At 54.8% G+C, this 27652-nt stretch overlaps 1 protein-coding gene across 1 annotated transcript; it reads left to right on the top strand.

The window, feature by feature from the left end:
* LAPTM5 (lysosomal protein transmembrane 5) lies at positions 1192-27652 on the top strand. Its single transcript, XM_003356262.5, has 8 exons — positions 1192-1411; positions 17418-17511; positions 18406-18482; positions 20066-20200; positions 21121-21243; positions 22300-22395; positions 24844-24936; positions 26216-27652. Exons 1-8 carry the CDS (start codon positions 1325-1327, stop codon positions 26303-26305), a joined length of 795 nt encoding a protein of 264 aa, XP_003356310.1. The 5' UTR covers positions 1192-1324; the 3' UTR covers positions 26306-27652.

Raw genomic sequence — 27652 nt, 5'->3', positions numbered from 1 at the left:
ACCCAGGAGCCCCAGGCTTGTAGAGACCTCTTGGTGTCATTGGCAAACAGAAAAAGTTTTGATCAAGTCCCCCAACCACATTTTGTAGGTCCCACAGAGAAACTCCTGCCAAGGAGAGGAGCTTAGAGAACTTTTATAACCTCTCCTGGTGCAGAGATGATGGGCAGCTATAGTGGCCAATCCTAACTGCATGAGCTCATGAGAGGGTGGGACTTCACGGCAGGTCCGGCTGTGTTCTCCACTGGACGTTTCACTTAGCAAGTGAGCTCAGTGTCTAGACAGAACAGGCTTCTGATGGGAATTCTGCAAATGCCTCATGCTCCCTTCCTTTATTGCAGTGTGGATGGATAACTTCTCGTGGGAGAAGGGAGTATACATCCCAGGGTAGATTGCTTAGTAGTCACAGTAGATTAATTCCAGCTTCTCCTAAGAGTGAGGGGGGAAATCCCTGATTGCGCAGGAGCAGTAGGGGGCCTCGAGGCTCACAAAGGAGGGCTTGACTGCAGGTCTCCCAGGTTACTGTGAGGCATCAGTGACCCAGCAGTGGGAAGAGCCTAGCCCAGGGCCTGACCAATAGTTGATGGGTTTGCTCAGCAATTATTCTTGTCCTGGTTCGGACAGAGTTTAGGAAGACATGCTTCTCTCCAAGGCTGGGGGTAGCGTGAAAACACCAGCCCTGAGGGGGCAGCTTCTAGCACCAGTCAAGCCTCGGCTTAAATCCCTATTCCTCTTCGGGTTAGCTGTGTGACTTCAGACAAATCACTTTCCCCCTCTGTGCCCTAGTTTCTTCATCTGTAAAACAGGAATAATAACAGTACCTCCCTCAAAGGATCGAGGAGCGCATCCGGGAACAGCCTTAGAACACAGAGGAACTACTAGACAATAGCTTTTGTAGCCCGACAGGCCTGGGTTGGAATCCTGCCCGCCCACGCTAACTGCTGTGTGATTTGGGGTGAATACCTTGACCTCTCTGGACCTCTGTGTCTCTGGCTGGATGTGGGATTGGTGACAGTCCCTGCTTCCAAGGATGGTGGTGAGTGTCCTGTATATAACCCCTTACCCGCCAGCCCTGGCACGTGGTAGGCACTGATGGTGCGAGGGTCTGCCCTCCCTGGTGGAGCCCCTCCCCAAAGTGGCAGGGGCCGCCTGTCATGCTCGATGGGGCCCTTCCCTGCTGCCCCGCCCCAGCTGTGACGCCTTTGCCCCTGCCTGTCTGAAGGGCAGGAAGGAAGTGAGGAAGGCAGCCGGCGGCTTCCCCTTTTCTGCCCTGCTCCAGGCGCCCAACTCCTTCCCTGCCAGCGCCTCGAGGAGGGGAGGTGGCACCATGAGCACCCGCACGGCCGCCACCCGCCAGACCTGCTGCTGCTTCAATGTCCGCATCGCCACCACTGCTCTGGCCGTCTACCATGTGGTGAGTGTGTGGGCAGCTGGGGGACAGCCGGTGTGCTTGTGAGAGCAGCACCCCTCCAATGGGAGGACCCCCTCTTCGTGGAACCCTGGACAAAGCCCTTCCCAGCTCTGGGCCTCGGCCTCCCACTCTGTCAGAAGAGGGAAGGGGGCCCAGCGGCAGCGGGCGAAGCGAGCAGCGGCGGGAGGAGGGGGTCCTTATTCTAAGCGAATGAATGCAAGTTCGGGTCCTCTCTGAGGCTCCGTTTGGGCCTCGGTGCAAAGGGACAGCTGTGAAGTCTTCCAGGTACAGACGGAGCAGCAGATGTGAAAGTGCTTTGGGAGCCAGAAATCTTGGGAGAAACGCAGGCTGGGATCGTAGCCAGGATATGGGGTCAGGTCACAGGCCCTGGCTTCCCCCCTTCCCCTGGGGCCTGGGCTGCTGGAAGGGACGAGAAGGACTCTCCCCTTTGTGCTTCTAGAGAGGCGGGAGAGGGCAGAGTCCTCTCGGCTTCCAGCTTCTGGGACAAGCCTCCTCCCCACCAAAGACAGCTCCATCTTGCATGGACGAGCAGGGTGACTTGACGGGCCCGAGGTCCTGGGGGGCCAGCCTAGGGGAATGGGCCCAGCGGGTCTCTTTTGGAGGCTGGTGTGCACAGGCAGGTTTGGAGTCTGTGTCATTAACTCAGAATGACCCTGGGGCTGGAGGCTCCCCCTTTGTCTTGGTGCCTGAAGGTTGGGGTCTCTGTTCTGCTTTGCCCAGACCCATCCCCCACTCCATGACTTCGAGCCACACCCAGTTCCCCTGCTCCCCAGCCCCCAACCCTGTGCCTCCCTCCCAGGGTGACTCAGGGCCTGTGGTTAACAGTTCTTTTATGAGCCTGGAAGGGCTTCCTCAAAATTAGCCTAAATCCGGCCTGCTTCGGTGGGCTGTTGTAAACTGCTCAGACCTGGCTGCATCTGCTTCCTGTCACAGGCTGAGCAGGCAGGGCTGTGGCTAGACCCCAGCCTGCAGAGGGCTGGGGCTATTCAGGGCTCAGTGCACAGTCTCTGGATCTAGATTCCTGTGTGCCAAATCCTGGCCTCATCCCTTCCTAGCTGTGCAGCCTCTGGCTGCTTACTTAACCTCTCTGAATGTCAGTTTGTCATCTAAAAAAATGGGCCCGAGACTAATAATGCATCTTTGGTCACTGTGAGGATCAAGGGAGTAAATATATGCAAGGCACGTAGCAGAGCTTGACAGGTAGTTGAGTATTTTATTACTAGGACTGCCCCAGACGCGGAGCCTGCTGCCAGCACACCTGTAAGTCAGCTGTCAGACCTCAGGGCCCTGGTTTGGGGCGGAGCTCAGAGGTTGCTCTGTTTAACTTCTGCCAGTGCAAGAATGATCCCGGAAGACGTAAATGGCACCTTGGCTGTGCCCAGGCTCTTGGCTGTCCCTGGGGCCTCTTCAAGCTTGTGTAACATTTTTGGAAGTGCAGGGTAGCAAGCAGGGGTGTCCCCATAGGATGCGGGCCCCTGGGTCCCTATTGTGGTTGTGCCATTAACTGCCTATGTGACTTTGTACAAGAGGCTCCCTTGGGCCTCTGTCTTTCTTTTTTATTTATTTTTTATTTTTTGTCTTTTTGCCTTTTCTAGGGCCGCTCCTGTGGCATACGGAGGTTCCCAGGCTAGGGGTCTAATTGGAGCTGTAGCTGCCAGTCTACACCAGAGCCACAGCAACATGGGATCCGAGCCGCGCCTGCGACCTACACCACAGCTCACGGCAATGCCGGATCCTTAACCCACTGATGGAGGTCAGGGATCAAACCCTCAGTCTCATGGTTCCTAGTCGGATTCGTTAACCACTGAGCCATGACAGGAACTCCTGTCTTTCCTTTATAGGATGACAGGCAAGGGCTCGTGGACTGGCTCAGAGGTCTCAGATACCCATGCCGCTGGGGCCCCAGCAGCTCATAGAAGTGGGCATAGTAGGGCAGATGGACGCATGGTGAGCTGGGGAGTCTGGTCCGGGTCTCTGCTGGCGGCTGCTCTCTGTTTCCGTTGATTGTTGCCATGGAGGAATGTGGGCCCCAGCAGCTGTTCTTCTGACATTTGGAGAAACAGGAAACGCAGGCTTTTATGTCACAATTTCTGTTGTTTCCATGTTGGTGACTGATTCGAGGTCAAAAAGAAATGCTTGTGCGGATCAAGCCAAATGCAGGCTGCTGGGCCCAGAGGCTGCCCTGCAAACCCCAGACTCTGTGACTCTTGAGCTTTCTTTTTGGTCATGCTGTCTGAGGTCCTTCCCTCTACATGGTTAAGGGACATCAGGGCTTGCCCACAGAGCTGGAGAATGTGTGGGCAAGTGATCATGGAAGCCTTCTTGGAGGAGGTGCCACTGGCAGAGGCACAGAGTTGGCTGTGGGCAGTATGGATGGGAGAGGGCTAGGTGTGGAGGCTGAGGATAGTAGCTTGTGCTGGGGACCCCACTCAGAGACTTCCACTTGGGGAGCAGGAGGTGGGAAGGGCTTGGAGTGATTAGCTCAAGAGTCTGGACCTTTACACTAAGCAATATTTGGGGCTGGAGAATTCTTTGTTGTGGGGACTGAGCTGGACACTGGAGGATGCTGACCAGCATCCCCAGCCTTTCTCTACAAGAGGGCCAGTAGCACCCCTGAGCGGCAATAACTAAAAATATCTCCAGACATTGCAAGTATCCCCTGGAGGGCAAAACCGCTCCCAGTTGAGAACCACTGGTTTTTTTTTTTTTTTTTTTTGGCTTTTGACTTTTGACTTTTTAGGGCCGCACCTGCAGCATATGAAGGTTCCTAGGCTAGGAGTCTTGTCGGAGCTACAGCTGCCGGCCTACACCACAGCTCATGGCCACACCAGATCCCTAACCCACTGAGCGAGGCCAGAGATTGAATGTGCAACCTCATGGAGAACCACTGTCTTTAGTGTGAGTCATGGGGAGCCATGGGGTCTTCTAGGGCAGAAAGCCACAGAACGGAGGAAAATTCTGGAAACTGTTCGACTGGCCTGCACAGTCATGTCGTATCCAGACAGAGCTTCTTGATTGATTCTGGTGTGGGATGGTCCTCCTGCCCCCTTGGTGAGAGGCCTTCCCAGAAAGGGCAGGGGCGGGGGGGGGGGTGCGGCTAGCAGTCCGGTGGCAGGTGTGCTGTCAGGGCCTGGAACATCTGCATGGAAAAGGAGAAGCTGCCATCCAGATGTGTTGATTACCCAGAAAGGTCGTCATCTGGAGCCAGTCATGGGTGACGGCGAGAGCTATTCGTGGAATGGGCCCCTCTGGGGAGGGTTAATTTGGGCCCTTGGCAGCTGGAGACTGTGCTCCACTGAGCTGTCAGGGCGTTATTACTGGAGGACCTTGGCATCCGACGGCTGGAGGGCCTGCCTCAGGACCGCCCCCCCCCCCACCGCCGCCGCCGCCGGGTTTCTATAGGGGATTCCTGGAGTTGAGTTGCAGCTGCAGCTACCAGCCTATGCCACAGCCACAGCCACTCAGGATCCGAGCCACGTCCGCGACCTACACCACAGCTCACGGCCACGCTGGATCCTTAATGGACTGAGCGAGGTCAGGGATTGAACCTGCATCCTCATGGATCCTAGTCGGGTTCCTTAACCGCTGAGCCACCAAGGGAATTCCACGAATGATTTCTGACCCAGCCTTGCATGAGGGAGTCAGAGAACTTTCTTCAATAGGCCTCTTTGAGAATATAAGCTCTTTATAGTATATACTGACATTGAAACTATAAGAAGTTAAAATATAGCACAGAGGGAACACCCATCAGCCTGGTAAATGTTTTTCATGCATGTAGCGTGATGAGCTGTAAAAAGGAATTTAAAGGACATGATGATGATAGGTTATTAAAATATGAAAGTATTGGACGCTATGGGGAAGTTTTCCTATGGGGAGGAATGCGGCAGTGCAGCGAGGTGAACAGGGCCCGGTATGTGCTAGGACTGCTTGTGGACCAACTCTGAATGTCTGCAACACCTCATTTTCCAACAGTCTTACATAAAGGTGTTTACCTTAAAAAAAAAAAAAAATTGGCCTCTTTGGTCCTGGCTTGGCTGGCAACCCAAAGCATGTCTGTCCTAAGTTAATGGCAGAACACAGGGACCCTGGAAAGCCTTTTTGCCCAGAGAGATCTCCCTCCCTGGCCTCTCCTCTCCACGGTGCTGGGAATTCCATTACAAACGCGTTGTCTGATAAAAAGCTTACAGCCGCGGTGATTTCAACCCTGTAGCAACAGGCATCGCCAAAACAAGGCCAGGAGGAAATGAGACTGGTGCAAGCCGTGGCTTGTTTCTCGGTGATAGGTTGCGAGTGCTCTAATTTTTTTTTTCTCCTTTTCTGTGTATGCTCCGTATTTGGTTCAGTGAGCATGTATTACTTTTTAAAATAAACATTTGATTGTAGAAAGGTTTTGGATGTACAAAAAAATGGCCAATACAGCACCCCTGGTCCTGTCCACCTCACCCCTGGGTTCCCCAACTTTAACATTTTACTAGTGTGGCGCGTTTGTCATCTATTGATGAGTCTCCATGGATAGACTATTAGTAACGAATCCCCACTTTACTCACCTTTCCTCAGCGCTCCCTGCCTGTCCTTTCTTCTGTCCCAGGATCCCACCCAGGTTCGCATTTTTGTCAAATAGTCCTTGGCTGGTGGTGTTCTTGTGGATAGACACGGGCAACGTGTTCAGGGAGGCAAGCAGTCAAGTGCCCTTCTCTGCCCCGTCCTACGAGGGCGTGGGCTTCCCAGGTGTCTGATCGCTGTCGATGCTGACTTTCCTTACCTGGCGGAGGTCGTGCTTGTCAGGTTTCTCCACTGAAAAGTGGCTGTTTCCCTTCTCTCTTCCTTGTACTGTTTCCCCCCGCCCCGGGGGGGGGGGGGGGGGAAGAAAGTCGCTACACCAGCCCACAGTTAAGGAGCTCTGCTCCCCTGATCTTGACGGTGCGGCAGAGTAGCTACTCGATGTTTGGAATATTTGGAATTCCTCACAGCAGATCTGTCTGCTCTCTTCATTTACTATAGAAAGAAATCATTTATTTGTATCTACAGGGACTCACGGGAATTTATTTTATACTCGGGGTTGTCATCCAACCAGGCGTTATTTAGTTGCTCAAACATACTACTTTCTAAATTGGAAAATAAAACGGAAAGCGACCCTCGTATTTAAAGGAGTCTCTCGTGAATGAGGATTCATTCCCAAACGTGTCTTTTCTGTGCCCAGCCCCAGGCCAGCCTACCAGCCTGACTCATGCATGGCCTCTGCCCTCTAGGGGTTCCAACCTGCCAAGGAAAAACCGTGATAATGGCCTTGATGGATGACAATGCTGGCTTTTTACCGGGGCTTTCGCCCAGCCCTGGGGTGGAGGCTGGGGATTCAGGAAAGGTTTCTGGAAGGAGGCTTGAGTGCTAAGGATGAGCAGGGCTTCACTTGGAAACGGGTAGCGGGCAGAGGGAGGAGCACGAGCAAAGGCTTGGAGGTAGGAGAGGCCAGGGGATGCTCTGAAGCACTGAGATGTCTGTCCAGCTGAGGTCGAGGGAGGGACCGTCAGGAGGTGGGTGGGGGAGGCTAGACTGGTCAGCAAGTGTAAGACGGGATGGAATCTCTTGCTTCTTTCAGGCTTCATGGTAAAAGGGTGATTCTCTGCTTGGCCCAATGCTCTCATTTTACGAATACGGGAAGAGAGGTCCAGGAGCATCCCTGACTTGCTCCAGGTCACACAGGGAGGTGGGGCAGGACTTTGCTCCAGGCTGCCAGCTACCAGCACGCAGGGGGCGAGTGGGGTGAGCCAGAGGGTGAATAGATGAATTCTTTATTTGCCTGCAGCCCAGGGGTGATCATTCTGTTTGAGAGGTCCTTCTCTCACCCGGTCTTCATTTCTTCTTTATGGACCAGCTCTAAGGAAGCTTCCTCTTCCAGGAAGCCCTCCTGCTTGCCCTCCTCAGAATTCCTGCAGCTCCTCTCTCTCTGCTCCACGTTGGGATCGAACAGATCACAGACCTGGCTCCCATCACGCACTCACATTGTGATTTGGAGCAGGCAGGTGCCTTTGCTGTCTGGGCCTCAGTTTCCTCATCTGTGAAATGGGGCCAGTGGTCCCTGTCTCAAGGGTGACCATTTTGAGGTATTGAGCTGATGTGGCTCCTGTGGAGAGGGGGCCTGGCAGGCGGGTACCCAGGGTGGGCTGTGGGATGTGATCACAGAGGCCACGCCCCTTTTGAGAACTCATCTGTTTGGGGGCCTAAAAATAGGCCCCAACTGTTAGGTCGTCTGTTGGAACCTCTGCCTTCATGCCTGATGCCCCCATGTGGGGCAGAGAGGCCTTGATCTGGGCCACTGATGCCATATGCCTTGCCTGGAGGGAGGGGGGTGCTGGTGGGTAGGAACTAGGGAATCTCACCAGCGCCACAGCCCAGTGTCCTGGCAGGAACTGAGTCGTGCTCGCCATCTCTGGGGTATGCACCCTGCCTTCTAGCTTATAAAATGTTGGAGGCCCTTGAGGAGGCCGCTGGACCCACTGGGCCGATGGGGAGCAGCACGCAGGGATTTCTGGGGCAAAGTTGGGCCTTTCCTGCTGCAGCAGGCATGGTGGGCCGAGTGATGGTGGCCAGTCACGTGGGTGAGATGGGCCAGGACAGGCCAGACTGCAGGCTGGGCCTTAACCTCGCCCTCCTTCCTGGTTCCCGAGCCCAAGGGAAGGCGAAGGGGCTTCTGGGAATGGCAGGTGGTGAGTGGTGGTTCCAGCTGTGGAGGTCACCTTGGTCAAAGGGACCCACTGCTGAGGGAGGCACTATCTGGGGCGGTGGGGCGGGGGGAAATGTCCTCCCTGGTGCCGGGGCTGGGGCCCCGTAGCTGGAGAGCAGAGCCTGGGTGTGCCAAGGTTCTTGATCACCACCCTGGCCCAGAGCCCCCCAGGAAGTGAGGCTTTTATTTTGAGCCCAGGGCAGCAGCCTGGAACCAGGCCTTTGCTCTGAGCTCACTCTGAGGCCTGCATTGGTCTCCCAGGGGACCCCACCCAACCAGGGGATGGGGAGGGTGTGCACAGAACCCCTAGTGAAGCAGGAAGCAGAGCAGGGCGCTGTGCAGAGCGACGGCCCCAGCTCCCCGATTCCAGCCCTGCTGCAGACCCGGTGCCTCCCTCCCCTTCTCGAGCCTCGGTTTCCTCCCCTGTCAACGAGGGGCCCATCACCATGACCCACAGAGTCAGAGACTCAAAGCAGGGCAGGGGGAGACAGATCTGGCGCCCGGCGAGTGCCCCACAAATGGTAGCTGCTCCTGGGCCGGCCCCCCTGTGACAGAAAAGGAAAATGAGTCTCAGACAGCTGACCTGGTGGCCTGTGGAAGATAAAGATCAAGCATCCAGGTGTCCTGCTTGCGGGTGGCCCAGGCTCCGCCCCTGGCCCTGGCAGTCGTCGGGGAGGGGGCAGGCTTCTTGGCAGCCACGGGGTGGGGTCCGACCGTAATATCTGGGGAGCCTTGTTCTTAGAAACATGAAGCCCACATGCAAAGATGCAATCTCAATTTCACCTGCAAAAGGCGGGGCGGGAATGGGAACCGTACCTGTCAGTTGCCTTGTGAGGCTGAGGTGAGGACGGGGTGAGAGTGTGTGTTTGTGTTCAGAAGACCCGCCTCTCCTAAATGCTCCAGTCATAGTAACACTGATCACACGGGGGCCTCTGCCCAGAAGGGAAATAAGGAACCAAAGTTTTATGAGGATAGTTTAGGAGGGGCGGGGTCCTTCTCCAGATCCTCAGGACGTGGAGGATGATGGGAGCATGGACCAGGCCTGGAGGCTGACTTGGAGCCCCCAGATGGTGCCCATGAGGGATGACACTCCGCCCCCCAAGAATGGCAAAAACCACTGGGATTCCCTGAAACAATATCCCCCTTAGTGCCTGTTCCTTCAGGGAAAGGCTTGCCGTCCTATCTTCTTTCATAATGGCAAGTCTGAAAGGTCAAAGGGCAGAGGGCAAAGGGCAGGCCTTGTTGGGCTGTCACATGTGGGGGCTCCGAGGATAACACACTGGCATTCAGACGCCAGGCCAGAGCTAGCCGCTCCCTGTATAGTGCTCCTTTCCTGGCACTTCCTGCACTGTAGGGTGACGAACATCAGCGCCCGCCGTCTGAACCGTGTCCTCTGCCAGCTCCCAGCCTTGGCACGAGCTGTCCCTTCCACCCGCACGGCTCTTTCTCCCATCCCTGCAAACCCTGTAGTCACAGCCCTCCCAGTGTCTCGTGCATCCCACCAGTGGCCACAGGTCCTCCCAGTGTCTCGTGCATCCCACCAGTGGCCCAGCCACCCGGCAGCTACCATTTCCTGGGGACCTACTTTGTGCCTGGCACATGGTGAGCCCAAGACACCGTTCTCCAAGAGAAGCTTCTTGCATTTTCCTGAATGCCTCTCACCCTCTTTTGCTTTCTCTCCTGCTGTTCCCTCTGCCTGGAACACCCTTCCCACTGCTCTTTGGGAGAAATCTAGTTTAAGGCTTAACCCCTTCTTGGAAGCCTTCCTGGAACCTCTGTTTCTGGATGCTGGGCTCCCAGCATTACCCCCATTCCAGGGCAGCTTTCACTACACCTGCTGTGAGCTGTGCTGTCTGGTCCGGGGCCTGGAAGGCTCGCCCAGGGCTTGGCCTGGCCTGGTTCATCTTTGTAATCCCCAGGGCCTGACACGGAGTGGGTGGCAGCCGATCTCGATTTTATTTCACTTTTGTAAACCTTTTATTGATGTGTAATTTACATCCGTGCACATCTTGATGAACTTTTCAAAGTCGACATTCAGGTACCAGAGCCCAGATTAAGAAATAGGATGGGACCAGCCCCCAGGGGCCCCCTGCCAGCCCACTCAACTGACTTCTTGCAACACGAGCCATCCTGGAATTACACAGCGCACGCTTTTTCTTTCTCTCGGCATCATGTTCGCGAGCTTCCTCCGAGTGGCTGTGTGTATCCAGCTCATTGCCCACGTGCTGTGTGGTATGTCATGGCACGAATGTATCGAGATGTATTTGCCTGTTGTATTGGGGGAGTGCGGGCTGTTACAAACGGCCTCGGCTTCTGAGGGTCACTTGATCTTTCTGAATTGTCATCTTTGGTAGCAGACACATGTCACCTTGTTGGCTCCTTCTGTCTATTCTACAGATGAGGAAACTGAAGCACAGAGAAGTGGAGGAGGCTGGCAGGGTGGGTGGGAGGACAGTTAAAAGGAGGGGTAGGGGTGGGAGGGAGGACAGCAGAGCCACAGCCAGGCTCCCAGGGAGGTGAGCCTCTGGGGGTGGGGGTGGGGTGTCGCGAAGGTATCTGGGCTGGCTTGGAGGGGGGTGGTGGCTGGGGAGATTGTGCTGCAGGGGCAGGGGAATGGCCCCCACCTGGCGGCTCCCCGATAAGCTGTGACAGGAAGTGTGGGGTAGGGTTGGGGGAGGGGAGCTTCCTTCAGTCGGTCGCTGACATATCTGGTTCTTTTCTCCCATCCTCCTGCCAGACAACCCCAGGGGGCCTCCCCGGGGTGGGGAGAGGGTGGGAGATGGAGAGGGGACTGAGCTTCAGGGAGGGGGGATGATGGTGATGATCAGGGGTCTGAGTACCGGGGCACTTGAGTCCCTAGGCCACTGGAGCCCAAGGTGTCGGGGGAGAGGGCAGAGCAGCCGTGGGAGGGGAGAGCAGCAGGAAGGGCTGTGCACTGGGGACCCGTTTCCCATTGCGCAAGCGGGTGTCCCCTCTGTGGCAGAGGGTTGAGGACAAGCCTGGGCCTGACTCCTTGTGCCACCGTGGCCACGTCACACACAGGCCCCGTTCTCCTCACATGAAAGGGGCGGACAGTCCTGACCGCCCAGACCTGTGAGCAGGAGTCAATGGAGTTAACAGACAGGAGGGCCCCTGCCTTTCAGCTGGCACATAGTAGGTGCTCACTGAGCAATGGGTCTCTCTGTGACTTTTGCCCTCTCAAAGCTCAGAGGGCAGGTCTCTGCCACCCTGCTTATGAGATGTGGGTCTTACGCTCCTGGAAGGTCCTGTGCTTCTTGGCCAGGGAGCGGGTGTTTGAACCCCAGAGACATGCACGCTGGTGTCACCACCACCATCGCCATGATCTTCATTGTCACCTTCGTATCCTGCTGCCACCACTGCCACTGACATCAGCAGCAGCACCATGGCCATACGGCCATGGCCGTTCATTACCACCCAGCATGCCCGTGGTTACCCCCATCCCCACTACTCCGCCGTAGCCACCATCACCTCTATTCTCACTGCCCATAGGATCACAACTGTCACCACCATGCCAAACAGGACAGCCAGCCCCTACCTCCCAGCACTGTCAGCATTGCCAGTCCCACCTGACCCACGTGGCTTCTGCCCCGTTCAGGTGCGGCACCATCGCCATCGTGGCCACGGCCATATTCAACGGTGCTCCCATTCCCCCACCGCCCACCCCCAATTCTCCCCCTTTATTTCAGCACAGGCTGTTGGGTGCTTCTCAGAGACACCAGAGAAACAAGTAGAAATTCTCCTGGCCACTTCCCTCATCACTCGGCTTAGGGAAGTTGTGTTTGTTATTGAGAAAGAAGAGACACGGGGTGGGGATGGAAATGGGAACTGAAAGCAGGGAGAAATAGCAGAAAGAGGTGAGAAAGGGGAATGGAGAGTGGAGGTGGCCGTGGGGAGGGCCGAGCGTGGCCAGGGCTGGTGCGGTCTCGCCCTTGGTGTGGCATGAGGCTGATCCTGGCTCTGCAACAGTCTTTCTGTGTGGTTGGTCACTGCCTCTCTCTGGGCTTTACCTCCCCACCGGTGACATCCCCTTGCTCAGGGAAGAGGCTGTTTTGGCCCCCGAGTTTCCTGGATCTGCACTGCCAGCCTCCCGGCCTCTACGCACGATGGTCCGTCTTCGCAAATGTTTTTCTCTCTCCTCTGCTGCAAAACTCCTACTTAGCCTTCAATGCCGTGGTCAAGCTTTACCCATTGGTGAAAGCCTCCCTGAGTTTTCCAGACAGCGGGGGTCACCTCCTCATCAGGACTCTGAGCCGCCTGCATGTCCCATGTCGTGGCTTGGAGCACACTGGTCCCGCACCCTGTTCCCCTGGGGACTCTGACACCTGAGGCCAGGGTCTGTGGCTTTTCCAGCCAGGGCCTGGAGGCAGTGTATGCTCAGAGCGTGCTTGCCAGATTAACCACGGAGAGAGCAAGTGTATACCTTCCCAACAGTGCACACTGACGAGTGCCTGCTGTATGCCAGGCACTGAGCTCGTCTGCCATTTGACCTGATAGTAATCCTACAAGGCAGGTCCTTGTATTATCTCCTTTTTTCCCAGGCAAAGACACTGAGGATCAGAGAGGTTAGTGGCTTGCTCAAGGGCACAGAGCTGGGGCTGGGGCCAGGACCGCTTGACTCCAGCTCCCCAGCTCTTAACCACACAGTCTCACCAGGGGGACTTAAGGAAGAGCGAGTGAGAAAACGCTGTGAGGGAGGAAAGCGTGGGCGAGTGAATGCTGTCTGTCTGTCTGTCCGGGCGTGGTGGGAGGAGGGAAGCCCTGCCCGGTCCCTGTCCCAGGAGGGCATGAGTCAGGGCCGGGCGGGCCCTCGGAGCTCAGGGAGAGGGCAGCTCCAAGTCTAGGTGGAAATGAGGGGGCTGATGGGGAGCTGAGGGCCTGGGAAAATCTAACTCTTGGGGTCTCCTAGCCTCTCCCAGCTTAGGTTATAGGTAAGCCAGGTACTTTCTGGAACTACAGACAGCTCCTGGTTGGGGACTTGTTTTGTTTTGTTTCATTTTGTCTTGCTTGGCTGCACCTGTGGCATATTGAAGTTCCCACGCCAGGGATCGAACCTGCGCCACTGCTGTAACCAGAGCCACAGCAGTGACAACACGGGATCCTTAACCCACTGAGCCATGAGGGAACTCCTCTTGCCTGGGGACTTGGGTGGAGCAATGAGGGCCTTCTGATGAGTGTTTGGCAGCCTAGGCGCGAACGGTGGTGACTCTCTGCATTGTCCGGGGAGGAGCCTGGACGTGACCTGCGTTACACAGCTGTGAGGCCGTGGTGGAGGCCACTCAGGCCCCAGCTGCTGTCCCCTGAGCTGCAGGCACCCAGGGCTGGGGGTGGGCTGCCGGGGGAGGGTGGCTGAGACTAGAGGCCAGGCCCCAGGGCAATCACTCCGCCCTGAGCAGAGCCTGGACCCCGGGAGCCCAGGTGACAGGGTTCGCATCCCAGCCAGGCCACATGACACAGAGCGGGCAAATCCTTTCTGAGCCTCCATTTCCTCATCTATAAAAGTGTTGCCTCTCTTGCAGGGTGTTGGGAGATTGTGGCGCAAGCCCATATGTACAGGTCTGAGCACACAGTAGGTACACAATAAATGTCAATTCCTCTCTATCCCATTTCCTAGGGAGCCCGAGACGGTTATCTTTCTCCTGGGGACAGGTGTCTCCCTTTGAAGGTTAGGGGCCAGTGAGGGTCTGAGACTCTGAGGTTGCTCTGCTCTGTGACCTGGGGCTGGTTCCTGCCTGCTGGGAGCCTCAGTGTTCCTGTCTGGCAAATGGGGTCAGAATTACTCCCACTGCCTACAGGATGGTTGAGAAGGTGAAATGGAATAAAGGATGAGCCTGGTTTAAACTACAGGTTTTTTTTTTTTTTTTTTTTTTTTTTTATAGAATTGGAAAGTCTTCTAGTGTCTACTGCTGCTTCTTGTGCAAGCTGCGGGAGGTTGGGGAGAGGGCAGAGGGAAGAGGAGGTGTGCCCCTGACTCTGCGGGCACCCACGTGAGAGTGGGGGAGGGGGGCAGACCTCAGGCAGAGCCCAGAGGCTGGGACCTGCTGGGAGCACAGTGGAGAGGGGAGGAGAAGCAGACCTAGGGTCTGCTGGCCTGGGTTTGAATCCTGGCCCTACAGATGACCAGCTGGAGGCCTTGGACAAATTCCTGGACCTCTCAGAGCCTCACTTTTCTCATCTGTGAAATGGGGCTGGGAGTATTAAGAACATTCCCTTTGCTGGGTTTGGAAGGGCATTGGGACAATGTGGGTGCTGTACCTGGCATGCAGCTGGGCAACTGGCATGCAACTGTTCCTCCTCTTCTTTCCCCTTCCTGGGGTCCCAGGATAGTCGGGGCGGGGAGTGGGGGGTTGGGAAGCTAATGGCAGGATGGCAAGCATGGTGGCAGGGCCGTGAAGGATGTTAAGGGTCAGAATTGAGAATCTGGGTTGTGATTTGTGGGTTATCTCTGGTCTCCAAAGTGGGGTGATGCCTAAGGTGACCACGGGGGCCTCAGGATGACGATATTAGAATGTCTAGGTTTTTCGGTCATGTTCTTTATTCCTTTCTGGATTTTTTGCTTGTGTCTGTTTTTTTTTTTTTTTTTTTTTTGTCTTTTTGCCATTTCTTGGGCCGCTCCCGTGGCATATGGAGGTTCCCAGGCTAGGGGTCTAATTGGAGCTGTAGCCGCCAGCCTACGCCAGAGCCACAGCAACACGGGATCTGAGCCGCATCTGCGACCTACACCACAGCTCACAGCAACGCCGGATCGTTAACCCACTGAGCAAGGCCGGGGATCGAACCTGCAATCTCATGGTTCCTAGTCAGATTCGTTGACCACTGAGCCACAATGGGAACTCCTGCTTGTGTCTGTTTTATGGTGCTCATGACAAATCAAGACAGAGGCACTTACATATGATTTGGAAATAAAGAATTAGAGAGTCGTGTATTCCAAAGGTTTTGTTGATGCAGGTACACGATCAAACTATTGGAGCCCTCGGGTTGAGGCGAGCAGGACTCTGAGGCGACTTGGGGACTGGAGCGTGTGGGAGGGCATCAGGACAGCCCTGGGACACTGGGACTCTAGTCTCCATTTGTTCCCAACTGGCTGTGTGTCCTTCGGTGAGCCATCAAACCTCTCTGAGCTGAGAAAACAAGCAGAAGGCACGTGTAAAATAAGAGCGTAGAGGCTCTTTCTAGCAAATGGAGGTTGGGGTTATCTGATTCTGAGCTTAGTTCTAGATCTCAGACAATCCTGGACTCTTTGGACTTCAAAAGCCCTCTTGTCCCTCGGCTCATAGATAGGCATGCTTTTCTAAGCTCAGCTGTCTCATCTGCGCTCTGCCGGCGCACTCCTGGGAGCCCCCAGGCTCACCATCTTCGGGGTGCCCTGTTCTGTCCTGGGCTGGCACATCATCTGGCTCCCTTTCTCCTTCCTGCATTACAAGGGACACTGGGAGGGGAGGGGGTGGAGGCCCAGTCTTTAGAGCACCAGGAAGCCGCTTTTCTCTCTTAGAGCCGTTTCCTGTGGGTACCAGCCAGAGCCTCCACACATTTGCCTTCTGCTCTGAGCTGCTTTCCACCCTCCTGGTGAAACTAAGCCTTTTTGGTTTCCTCTGCACCAAGTAGAGGGGGCAGCTTGAGCAAGCTCACTGTCAGGCCCCTGGTGCCCTCCTCGTGGTACCGCTTGACTGCCGCACGTAAGTTCAAAAGCCGACTAGACTTGTTGAGCACCCACTGCCAGGCTCCAGGCTCCGTGCTTGCCAATACAATGCAATTTATCATTTTATAAATCCAGGGATTGCCAGTTTCCAGACGAAGTAAAGTGACTTGTCCAAGGCATTCAAACTATCTCTGCCTGAATCTGGAGCCCAGCTCCTCAGCAGTCTTTCTGCCCCCGTGAACAGGATGTAATATGGCAGGAAGACAAATTGAAACCTATGTCTGAGCTAAAAAAACCCCACATAATCAGCAAGGGGGAAACAGATGGTGGGTGTCTAGTTGCTTATTGACTGAGCATCAATTACTAGGGCCACCTAGAAAGCCAATGTAAATTTTGGCCATATTAATAGAGGTAGAGCATCCACTACAAGGGAGGAGATAGTCTTATTCTCAGCATGGGCAGATGGTGCCTGGAATATGTGTGTATGTATGTGTGAGTAGAAGGCTTCCTGTAAGGACACAGGCACACAGAAAATTGCGAGTTCCCTGTGGTTGGAAGCATTTAAGTAGGGGCTTCCTGGCACAGAATTCTTGCATTGGATGCTAAAATGCACGGGCAAGGTGACCTCCAGGGTCCTTTCAAACTGCAGTCTTGTGGCTATCCTTTAGCTGTTGCCTGGGCCAGAGCAACACTCATGCTCATCAGATTTGCCGCTTCTCCATCATTCTTAGCAAGAGTTCCCTAAGGGGATGGGGTTTGTTCATCCATCCATCCATCCATCCATCCATCCATCCATCCATCCATCAAATACAATGGCTAGAGCAGAGAATAAGAGAGACACAGTCCTTCTTCCTCCAGAACCTATAGTCCCGAGGGAACAATAACAATAATAATAGCATAAATTGAACGCTTACTATGTGTCAGGCACTTGAAATGAATTACACCATCTGGCCCCAGCACAACCCTATGAGGCAGGTATATCATTATTTCTATTTTGCTTATGGTGAGACCGAGGGGCCATGGGGGCTGGGGTTGACCAAAGCACCCTGGGATTCACAGGTGCTCCCAGGCCTGGGGTGATGATTCCAAGAACTTGAAGTTCTGTGATTCTCAGAGGCTGTGACTAAGTTTCCATGATTCCCAGGGCCTGTCATTACAAAAAGAAGTGCAGAGGAGGGGCCCAGACATTGGTGAGAGCCCTCGGTCCCCCAACTTCCTCAAACCTGACTTTCAGGAATCACGGTTACTGCTTTACCAAGAACTGGCTGTGGTTCTAGGTGCTGTCCTGGAATGTTCTCTTTTACTCTCCACACGTTAGCCTCCTTAGGTAGCTCTCAGTATTATCCTCATTTTACTGATGGGGAAACCAAGGCACAGAGAGGTCAAGTAACTTGCCCAAGCTCACACCGCTGGGAGGAGGAAGAAGGAGGACTCTGAATTTATGGTGTCTGTCTGTACAGGCCGTGTTTTATCCAGGATGCTCTACTCAGCGGGCATCTGTCTCCTCCAAGATCCCTGTTCGCAGGCCCTGACCGGACACGTGGGGGTGGGAGGGGTCGGTGGCGGAGCTGTGCTGCCCCCCGGTGACTGATGCTCTGCTCTGCCCCCAGATCATGAGTGTATTGCTGTTCATTGAGCACTCAGTGGAAGTGGCCCACGGCAAGGCTTCCTGCAAGTTCTCGAAGTCGGGCTATCTCAGGATTGGTATGTCCAGGGACACTGAAGGTCGGGTGGGTGGGGTTGGGTCGGGTCCGGGGCACTGGTCATGGCAGACAAGCCCTGCTGCTTGTCCTTTTTGACATCTGCAAATGGAGATATTCCACCTGTCCACGCCGAGGTCTCCAGGTGTGAAAACAGATAGGATGGCACTTTGCAAAGCTGCCTCGCTTAGATGACAGCGGGACTCTCCTGCTTACACCTGCCAGTGACTGCCCATGTCACACAGAATAAAATCGAAACTCCCTTCTGCTGTGGTGCAGTGGGTTAAGACTCTAACTGCAGCTTCTCTGGTTGCTGCAGAGGTGAGGCCAGGGGCAGTGGATTAAGGATCCGGCGTTACTACAGTTGTGGCTCGGATTCAGTCCCTGGCCTTGGGATTTGCAGATGCCTTGGATATGGCCATTAAAAAAAAAAAAAAAAAAAAAGAAAATCCTCAAAGTGAGCTCCATTCCTGGCTGACCTCTCCAGCCGCATCTCCCACGCCTCGCAGCTCCCTCCAAGCTCCTGCTCGCTCCCCGCCTCCAGCTGCCCCGACCACACTGAGCTGGGCCCTGTCTGGGGGCCTCTGCCTGGACTCCAGGCCCCTTGGCTCACAGGCCACCTTCTCAAAGGCCTTCCCCGACCTCACGCCAGTTAAAGCAGACCCGAGGCCACCCTCCCACACCACACCCTCTGTTACACCATTCTGTGTTACCTGAAATGTTTGGTTCGCTGTGTGGTAGCCCCTCAAGACTGAGAACTGCAGGAAGTCAGGGCCCGGGCTTTCTTGTTCACTGTTGGAGCGCCCGCATGGGTGGTTCCCAAAGTATGGCCCTCGGAACCATAGGCAGGGTTCCTGGGGGCCCTGCTGGGCCCCTCACTGCTGTCTTTGTCTTTCAGCGGAACTCATCTCCAGCTTCCTGCTCATCACCATGCTCTTTGTCATCAGCTTGAGCCTGCTGATCGGTGTGGTCAAGGTGAGGGCCTGGTCGGGGAGGGGAAGGGGAGCCAGGACCTGGGGGCCAGCAAGGAACCCCAGCTGCCCTCCTGTCCCCTTCTAGTCCCACCCCCTGGGTCAGTAGCACTGGCTGCCAAGTGGGTGGGAGGTGGTTATTTTGGGAGACGCTACTCGCACCCTAGAAATCTTCCCACTTACTTTTTAGAAGCCTCTTTGCCACCCCAGACCCCTTGAGCTGGAGGCTTCAGTTCCTTGTGAAAATACACTGCCCCCCCCACCCCGTCCCCAGGGGTGGGGAAAAAGGGGTCAGTGTGGGTGCCCACCCAGGCCTGGCAGCTAATCACTCACACCTGGTGACTCACCTCCTTTTGAACTGCAAATGGCCATAGGGCATTTTGGCAGAGGAAGAAGGAAGGGTCCTTTGAGGTGTGGGGAGGGGGAGAAAGCCGTGGGTTTTGTAATCAGTGAGAGGAGCCAAAGCAGAGGGAGGGTGTAGGGGTGTCCAGATCAGTTCTGTCCTGCTAGTGGATGTGGCTCAGCCTCTTGCAAAGAGGAACCCATCTGGCCCTTAGCCTCGGGGTGGGGGGAGGGGGGGCAGGAAGCCAGGGCCTGGCCACACAGCCACGGGAGCGGGCCCCGGGAAGAGGGTCCTCCCCGGGCGGACAGTGGTCTGGCACTCCCCGGGCCAGCAGGCTGGGGTGGCGTTTGGGGGCTGGTTTGCCGTGTCTCCATCTAGCCTGAGATGCCAGTGATCACTCCCAAGCTCATGCCAGTCTCTTGGCAGCACCGCACCCCAGGAGGGACTTCATCTTGGTTCCCAGGTGCTGCTCAGAAACACAAGGTGTCCCGTGAGGACGATGGGTCAGGGCGTCCCTAAGGCTCTGAGATTCAGTCTGGGCTGCCTGGGCTGCCTCCTGAGTTATTTTAGACAACCACATGAGAAACCACGAAACCACCCTTTCTGCGATTTTGTCCCCAACTGTGGGTTCCTACGCAAGCATCCTGGTCACAGTGGCCACTTGCTTTCGGTTGGAGGAGAGGGACTTGAGCCTCAGCCTCCCAGGGGCTCTTGACAGAACCTCCCTGGGGAGGGCTATACGGAGGAAGGTCCCTCTGTTAAAGCGGCACACGTTTTTTCCATCTCTGGGCCGTGGCTCTTGCTGGCCCTTCTGCCTCCAATACCCTCCCCTTTCCCACCTGCTTCTTTCTAGCTCTAGTCCCCGTGCCCCCACTTCCAGGAAGCCTTCTCTGATTCCTTCATCTGTAAAATGGACACAAAGTCCTTCCTCGGTGGGTTCTTAAGAGCGAGTTGAGTGAAACCCTGGTCCCTGAGCCCTGGAGCCCTGATCTCTATAAATGGGGACGGTTTCTGGGGTCTTACCTTCTCCCCATGCCCAGAGCCTCCCTCGGAGGAAGGCACGTGGGTGACCTCGACCCTTGGCTGTGGGGTGACTTCAGCCAAGCCAGGCAGATGATTTGGGAGAGTCACGGAGTTCCCCAGGAGGGAGGGAGCTGCCAGCTCGGGGGCGCCGTGTGGGGACATCGGCTGCTCGGGGCAGCCTGGGGCTGGCAACCCCTGACTGTGGTCCGCCTGCCTTTCAGAATCGAGAGAGGTACCTGCTGCCCTTCCTATCGCTGCAAATCATGGACTTCCTCCTGTGCCTGCTCACCCTGCTGGGCTCCTACATTGAGCTACCAGCCTACCTCAAATTCGCCTCCAGGAGCAGCAGCCGGGCTGTGAGTACCTGGGCCCCTCCCATGTCCCACAACCAGCCGGGGGCCGGGGGAGGAGGGACCCCCCCAGGGCCCCCTTCTAGTTGCGGAGCTTGAGCATGTCCCGAGTCCCTGCAAATCACCCCACGTTTCTTCCTGTAAAATGTGTCTGAGATGGGTGCTCAGCATGTGGTAAGCACAGAACCACGGCCAGCCGCATGTGAACTTACACCGTAGTTCCTGTTTCACGTGCCCTGTTTCTGCCCCAGCCCCTGCTTTGTCCCTCCTTTGTAAGCACCCTGAAGAAAGGAAGGTAAAAATGGCAAGCATCCTTGGTGGCATTGCCCATGATGGCTGGTGCCAGTCAGGGACGAGGCTCCCCAAGGTTGCTTTTCACACTTCTCCTTACTGTGGTCCTTAAAGAGACCGAGGAGCTGGGTCACAGACAGCCCTGGGTTGGGAATCAGGAGACCCTGGTTCTGATCCTGGCTCTGCCACCCATCCAAGGTGTGAATGTCTGAGAAATGGGCGTCCATTTCTTTCTGGGAACCAGGGGCCAGAGAGTCAGCGTCATTTCTGGTTGACGGTCTTTTTTTTTTTTTTTAATCTTTTTAGGGCTGCACCTGCGGCATATGGAGGTTCCCAGGCTAGGGGTTGAATTGGAGCTGCAGCTGCCGGCCTACGCCTGAGCCACAGCAACGCAGGATCCGAGCCATGTCTGTGACCTATACCACAGCTCATGGCAACGCCAGATCCCTAACCCACTGAGCAAGGCCAGGGACCAAACCCACGTCCTCATGGATGTTAGTCAGGTTTGTTAACCAGTGTGCCATGATGGGAACTCCGAGCTGATAGTCTCTTAAGTTGAGGGTCCACTGTGTGCCCCCTGGTACTGGGGCCTCTAGGTCGGGGCTGATTTGCTGGTCGGTCTTCTTTTTCCAAAGAGCCCCTCCAAGGTCCCACTGATGACACTGCAGCTGTTGGACTTCTGCCTGAGCATCTTGACCCTCTGCAGCTCCTACATGGAAGTGCCCACCTATCTCAACTTCAAGTCCATGAACCACATGGTGAGTCCGGGCTGAGGGTTCATTCCTGTTGCTGCCTGTGTGTCCTTGAGTGAGTCGCTTCCCCTCTCTGGGCCTCAGTGCTCAGGCTGGCTTCTCTAAAAGTAGAGAAGTATTCTTGTGTGAATGATTTACTGAATGAGAGCTCTTAGGAAGAAACTCGAAAAGAGCGAAAAGAGCGAGGGAACAGGTTAGATAAAAGGAAGAAGCCAGGCAGACACGTGGCTTGCGGAGGAGCCCTGCTGGATCCCAGAGGGCTCCCTGGAGTGTGAACTGTGTCACAGAAATGGTGCTAGTTTTTCACTGCAGTCTAACATGTGAACCCCAAACACAGTGACTTAAAACAATAGACAATTGTTATGTCAGGTAGTTTCTGAGGGTCAGGAATTTGGGTGTGGCTCGGCTGGGTTGTTCAGACTCAGAGTCCCTCTTGGGATCACACCCAAGTTGGGGCTGGAGCTGCAGACGCTGAGGGCTTGACAAGGTCTGAAGGATCCCCTTCCAAGCTGGCTTTTACTGGGGTGACTTCAGTTCCCCACCCTGCGTGCCTTTGCTTAGGCTGCTCAGGCATCCTTGAGCAGTCATGGCTGCTGGCCTTCCCCCAGTGAGTCTCCAAGACAGAGCAAGGAGGAAATGGCCATGTGGTCTCCGAGGTCACAGTCACCTCTGCCACATCCTATTGTTTGTGAGAAGTGAGGCTCTAAGTCTGGCTAACGCTCGAGGGAGGAGTGTCCCAGGGTGTGTGCACATATTTGCAAACAGAGGTTGTCCCATGGGAGCAGGAACTTTCCATCAACCAGTCCTGCTTGTGAGCAGCTGCCCCTGGGGGCAGGGGGGGGGCACACCTCCCAGATGTTTCAGGGTGAGATGGTCCCATCAGTCAAGACTGTCCTCCCTCGAAGGACATGGGTGTGGCCTATTGCCTGCAGGGGGATGGGGGCGCCAGCCAGGTAAGGGTCACCTGCACGGGCATCGGCTGTGTCTGCCTCCCTTGGCGTGCTCACCTGTCAGATGGGGCTGATGGTAGGAAGCCTGACGCAGCCCCCGCATCTGTTGCAGAATTACCTCCCCAGCCAGGAGGGTGTGGCTCACAGCCAGTTCGTCAAGATGATGGTCATCTTCTCCGTCGCCTTCATCACGGTCCTCATCCTGAAGGTGAGTGGTCCCTGCGCACGGCTCTGGGAGGGGTGGGGAGGCAGTGCTGTCCCGGGGTCATCCATGCTGGACTCTTAGGACGAAGAGACCTCTCCCTGCTTTTGGTTCCAATCTCCAGCTCTCCCCACACCTGCTCCTCTGACCCCGAATGGGATCCTCGGGGACAGCCCATGTAGAGCAAGTGGATCTGCAAAGACCCACTTGTGTTCAGGTGTCTGGGGCTTACTGCGCGACTCAGAGAGACCCTGATGCGGGGGAAGGAGGAGCTAATCTGGAATTAGATTCGGAAAGACCTGGGTTTGAATTCCACGGCTCTCCGCTCACTAGCCGTGTGGTTGGTTTTCAAGTCCCTTCTTTTTGGGCCTCGGGGCTCATCTGTGAAAGGGACATCCTAAGTCCTGCTTTGCTCACATCCAGTTTGATGTGATTCGGGCACCAAAATGTAGATAGGTCCTGAGGTCACATTACTAGAGGTTTGGGGATGAGAAGGAGGGATGAGAAGGAGGGAGGGGGTTGGTTTTATTCTTCTTGGGGGTGGTCAGGCCCTGTGGATAGAGTCCTGTTTCAGGTCTCAGTTCTTGGGGAGATGATTACAGATAGGCGTGTCTTAAGAGCAGCACACCAGGAGGGCGAAGAGGCAAGAAACCCCGCCATCTGCAGAAGTCCAGGAAACCAGGGCAATTCGGCTTTGGGAAAGCAATGACTCAGGGGGGGAAGGTGATCACTGTCTCCAAGTACCCGAAGGACTCTCATGGGGGTTCTAGAAGCCACAACGGGAACCTGTGGCCGGAAGCCACAGGGAGGCTGATGTCGACTCAAGAGAAGGGAGGCTTTAAAAAGTGTTCTTTTCAGATTGTGAAAGTAACATACTGTCACTGTAGAAATTTAGAAACTACAGATGAGCAGAAAGAAGACGATCAGCCGACCGTCCACCACCTTCTAGAGAACAGCCCCCTCTGATAGCTGGGTGCCTTTCTGCCCCCTCTTTGTGTGTGGGTGGTGTAACCAGATGTCACTGCCTCCTTTCATCTGAGGCCCTGAGCACCTGCTCTTACTGAGGCCGACTTGAAAACAGCTTCACTCCTTTGAACCCTTCCTCAAAGGACCGACCTCGCACAAGTGTGTCAGTGATGCACAGTGAGAACGTGCCTGAAGTCTTGGGGGGACTGAGGCGGGGGTTTACATCACACCCTCTGCCCAGATCCCACCACACAACTCCGCCTCCCATCCATCTCCTAGCCTTTATCTTCACTGAACTGGGCGGGGGTGTCTCTCGGGGTCCCTCTAACTCTGCTTCTCGGCCACCTTACACCTGCTCGCTTTTCCCTGGCCCTTCATACTTCATCTTATTTATTGCCACTCCCTTGGAGTCACCATGGGGCTCCATAAAACCTTCCACGTGCAGAACCTGCTCCCCTTCCTTAGGAAGTAGTCTGGGGGCAGAGAGACTTATTGGCTTTATTCCTTGAACTCAGCCCTGGGGACGTCACTTCCGCTGTGGAAATCGCCCCAATTCTGACATTAGTTGCTAAGAGAGAGCAGCTGCTCGCATCATCTAACAGATTTATACATCCATACGTATAATTATTCTGCATGTATCAACCTGGGTACTACCTCAGACACTGGTACTCTGCCTTAAAAAACAACATATCATAAGCAGTTTCGAAGAAAAACCTTTCCCACTGACGGCTCTGTCTCAAGATGGGTGGGGCCACCTCAGAAGGTGGGGAACTTCCGGCCCCGGGCAGGTGGCGAGGCAGGATCTGCAGGACTCTTGCCAGGGAGGCTGAGAGGGTGGCTCGGAGACCTCCCCCAAGCCCCTTGCTGGGCTGAGTCTGTGGGGCAGTGAGAAGGGAAACACCTGGGATACCTGAGACTGGCAGGTGAGGCCTGTCCAACCAGAGGAGGAGTCTCAGCAGCAACAGCTGCCTTTTCAGGTGAGCTGGGGCTCTCCAGGAAGTGCCCAGCCTATGTCCCAGGCCTGCTGGGGCAGCGAGGAGAAGGATCACAAAGCGTAGCCTATGTAAACGATCCCATCTCAAATGCACAAGCAATGAGGTCCTACGGTACAGCACAGGGAACATATCCAGTCTCTCGGGATAGACCATGATGGAAGATGCTATGAGAAAAAGAATGCATTAAAAACAAAAGAAGCGGGAGTTCCCATCATGGCACAGCCAAAATGAATCTGACTAGGAGCCATGAGGTTGTGGGTTGGTTCCCTGGCCTTGCTCAGTGGGTTAAGGATCCAGTGTTGCTGTGAGCTGTGGTGTAGGTCACAGATGCAGCTTGGATCTGGTGTTGCTGTGGCTGTGGCTGTGGTGTAGGCTGGCAGCGACAGCTCCAATTAGACCCCTAGCCTGGGAACCTCCATATGCCGTGAGTGCAGCCCTAAAAAAAGGGACGGGGATAAAAAAAAGCGTAGCCTGATCTGGGCCTTTTTTCCAGATCTACATGTTCAAGTGTGTGTGGCGATGCTACAGATTCATCAAGTACATGAACTCGGCCGAGGAGAGGAGTGGCTCCAAGATGCTGCCGAAGGTGAGCCTGCTTGGGGGAGGGGGTGTCATATCCCAGCTCTGCCACTCAGTGTATCGTTTAGGGCAGGTCTCTCTCTCTGTCGCTTGGCCTCAGTTTCTCTTTTTGTAAGATGAGGGTTCGACCAGAAGAAATGTGAAGCTCTCTTCCCACTCCGATTGCCTGGGATTCATTCATGCCCGTATGAAACGTTTTCTGCCTCTTACTCTTTCTTGGCCCCATATCCGACCAGTGGGATGCAGAGGAAACTAAGCAGCCACTCTGTTCTAGAGGAGAGGATAGTCTAGAGCGGATCCCAACACGGAGAACTGATTACAACTCGGTGCGAAGCACAGGGGCAACAGGAGCACCGAGGAGGCCCTTGGCTTCATTGGAGGTATCAGGGAAGGCTTCCCGGAGGAAGTGATTCTTGGACAGTCAGCTGATACAAGCTAACTGGGAAAGGGGAAGTGGCCTTCAAGGCAGAGGGATGAAGTGCACTTAGAAGCAGCTGATTGGAGAAGTGATGGGAATAGTGCAGCTGGTTTAAATCACTGGAGACTCTCTTTCCTCATCTGTAAGACAGAAGTGCATTAGTCAAGACTTTTCTGGGGCTGTGAGCATCAGAAACCCAGTCTCACTTCTGTTAAAAAAAAAGGGAATGTAATAGCTTACAGAATTTGAACGTCCAATATAGGTCTGGCTGAGGCTTGATATCTGGTCCTGATCTCATTGTCTCTATCTCTTGACTTTTCTCAGTGTTGGCTCCATTTTCAGGCAGCCCTTTCCTCATGGTGGCAAAATAGCTGCCCAAATCCCTAAGTGGCTATCCCACCCTTTCAGCAACCCCAGCAGAAAGAGAGACATCCCAGGAGCATGTCTGATGGGGCCAGGCTGGGTCACAAGCCTAACCCTAAACCAATGACAATAGCTGGGGGGATGAAATTCTACTTCGAATGAACCCCAGGTCACAGGTTCACCCCTCATCCCCCACCCTGGATCCGAAGGATGGGGCAAATTCCTTTGAAAGCCCACGAACTGAGAATGTTTTCCTGGGGAAAATGGTGAGTCATTAACGAAACAAGTGGCCTTGCTGCTGAACAGGCAGAGGCAAGTCTGTCCGCTACAGGGACAGAAACTCCACCTGTGCCTGCAATGCTTAGCATGTAGTCAGTACCCTGGGCATCTAGTCATCATTGGCAGCAGCATTTTGCCAGAGCCCGGGGTTGGAGTCCCTCGACGCTAGCTGGGATGGTGGTCCCATCTGGTCAATTCTTAGCTCTCATCCCTCTGTTTCTCCCAGGTGGTCCTGCCATCTTATGAGGAAGCTGTGTCTCTGCCGTACAAGATTCCAGAAGGGGGCCCAGCGCCACCCCCATACTCAGAGGCATGACGCACGCCAGGCCCCAGCCCTGGTGCTGGGAAGGGCGGAGCTGACTTGCAATCCGCTTCTTCGCTTTGGTGGCCCCTGTGGCCTGGGTGAACCACCTGGCTGCCTTCAGGACAATCCGCTTGTGTCCCCCTCGCTGGCCTGCTTTTCCTGCCGGGCCTGGGAGATGCTCACAATTGGGTCAACCCCTTTAGGCTGAATGACTCCTTGGGTCGCTCAAAAATTCAGTCCCACAGCACTCGGCTTCTTTTGATCAGCTCTGATATCGGTTTAAATGACTGGTCATTCTAAAGTCAGTGAGTTTGGTTAGACAGCTCTCAACTCACCCAGTTTTACCAAGTGGCTGATAAATAAAAGACACACGTGTCAGTTCAGTGAAAATAATTTGGTCGAACACCAAAGTCCGTGGCGTTGGTTTGTAAACAGTTGTCAACTCACAGAGCAATTTGGTCAAGACACCATCAATTAGCCCTCCCCGCCAAATGCCTGTATCCAGTTTCTTCTAATAGCTCGCTTAACAGTGATTACGTCAGCCAACCATCAGTTAATTGAGAAGAGCGATAACATCCAATAATTAAAAAAAAATCAAGTTCATCCCCAAACTATTCGGTTCAATCGAATCCAATAACCAGCTGCGTACTCTGGTCAATTCAGTACTTCTGAGTCCTGAATAATGGTTCCTTCAAATGAAAATTCAAGTCAGACAGTTGCCACACTGGCATTCCAGAGCTAGTATCAGGAAATTAACTGTTGTTTCGGTCATCAAACAGTCCCTTCGAACACATAATAGTTTTGCCAAAGAGTTGTCATCATCAACCACCAGTCACACGTGGCCAGAGTGGCCACATAGCAATGGAATGGGTTCCATGAAAGGGGTCTCCTCAACCAAGGTTGTCTCTAGTAAGGAGCTGTTAGCCCATCCCGCAGGCCAACCCATCCACCACCAGTGCCGTGACAGGGGACCCAGTTCTGCCTGATGCTTGTGGTCCGGCAGAAATTCAGCCTTGAAATCAGGCAACTCCATTTGTGGGACTAAATCCACAGGTTAGTTCAGTCAGAACAAGGCAAACCCTTTGCTGGCGCAGACCCCACCCCGGGGACTTATGCTGGTGGTGGATGTAGGGAAAATTTTGGTCCCCGCACCCCCTCTTTCACCTGCTTTCCTGAGGGGGCCGGGATTCCCAAGGGTGCTGACCCAAAGGCAGAGTAAGGCCACAGAGGCAGGTTCTCTGGGGTCTGTGAGGGGGGACAGAGGGAGAGGGCTGTGCAAGGGGCTCCCCACCAACACCCCTTGTGTCATTGCTTTGTGTGATGGGGAGGAAGTTTCAATAAAGCAGCAACACGCTTCTC

Source organism: Sus scrofa, chromosome 6 (genome assembly GCF_000003025.6).
Source record: "Sus scrofa isolate TJ Tabasco breed Duroc chromosome 6, Sscrofa11.1, whole genome shotgun sequence".
Taxonomy (NCBI): Eukaryota; Metazoa; Chordata; class Mammalia; order Artiodactyla; family Suidae; genus Sus; species Sus scrofa.
The sequence above is the reverse complement of the archived record's forward strand: the minus strand, read 5'-3'. Positions and strand labels throughout refer to the sequence as shown.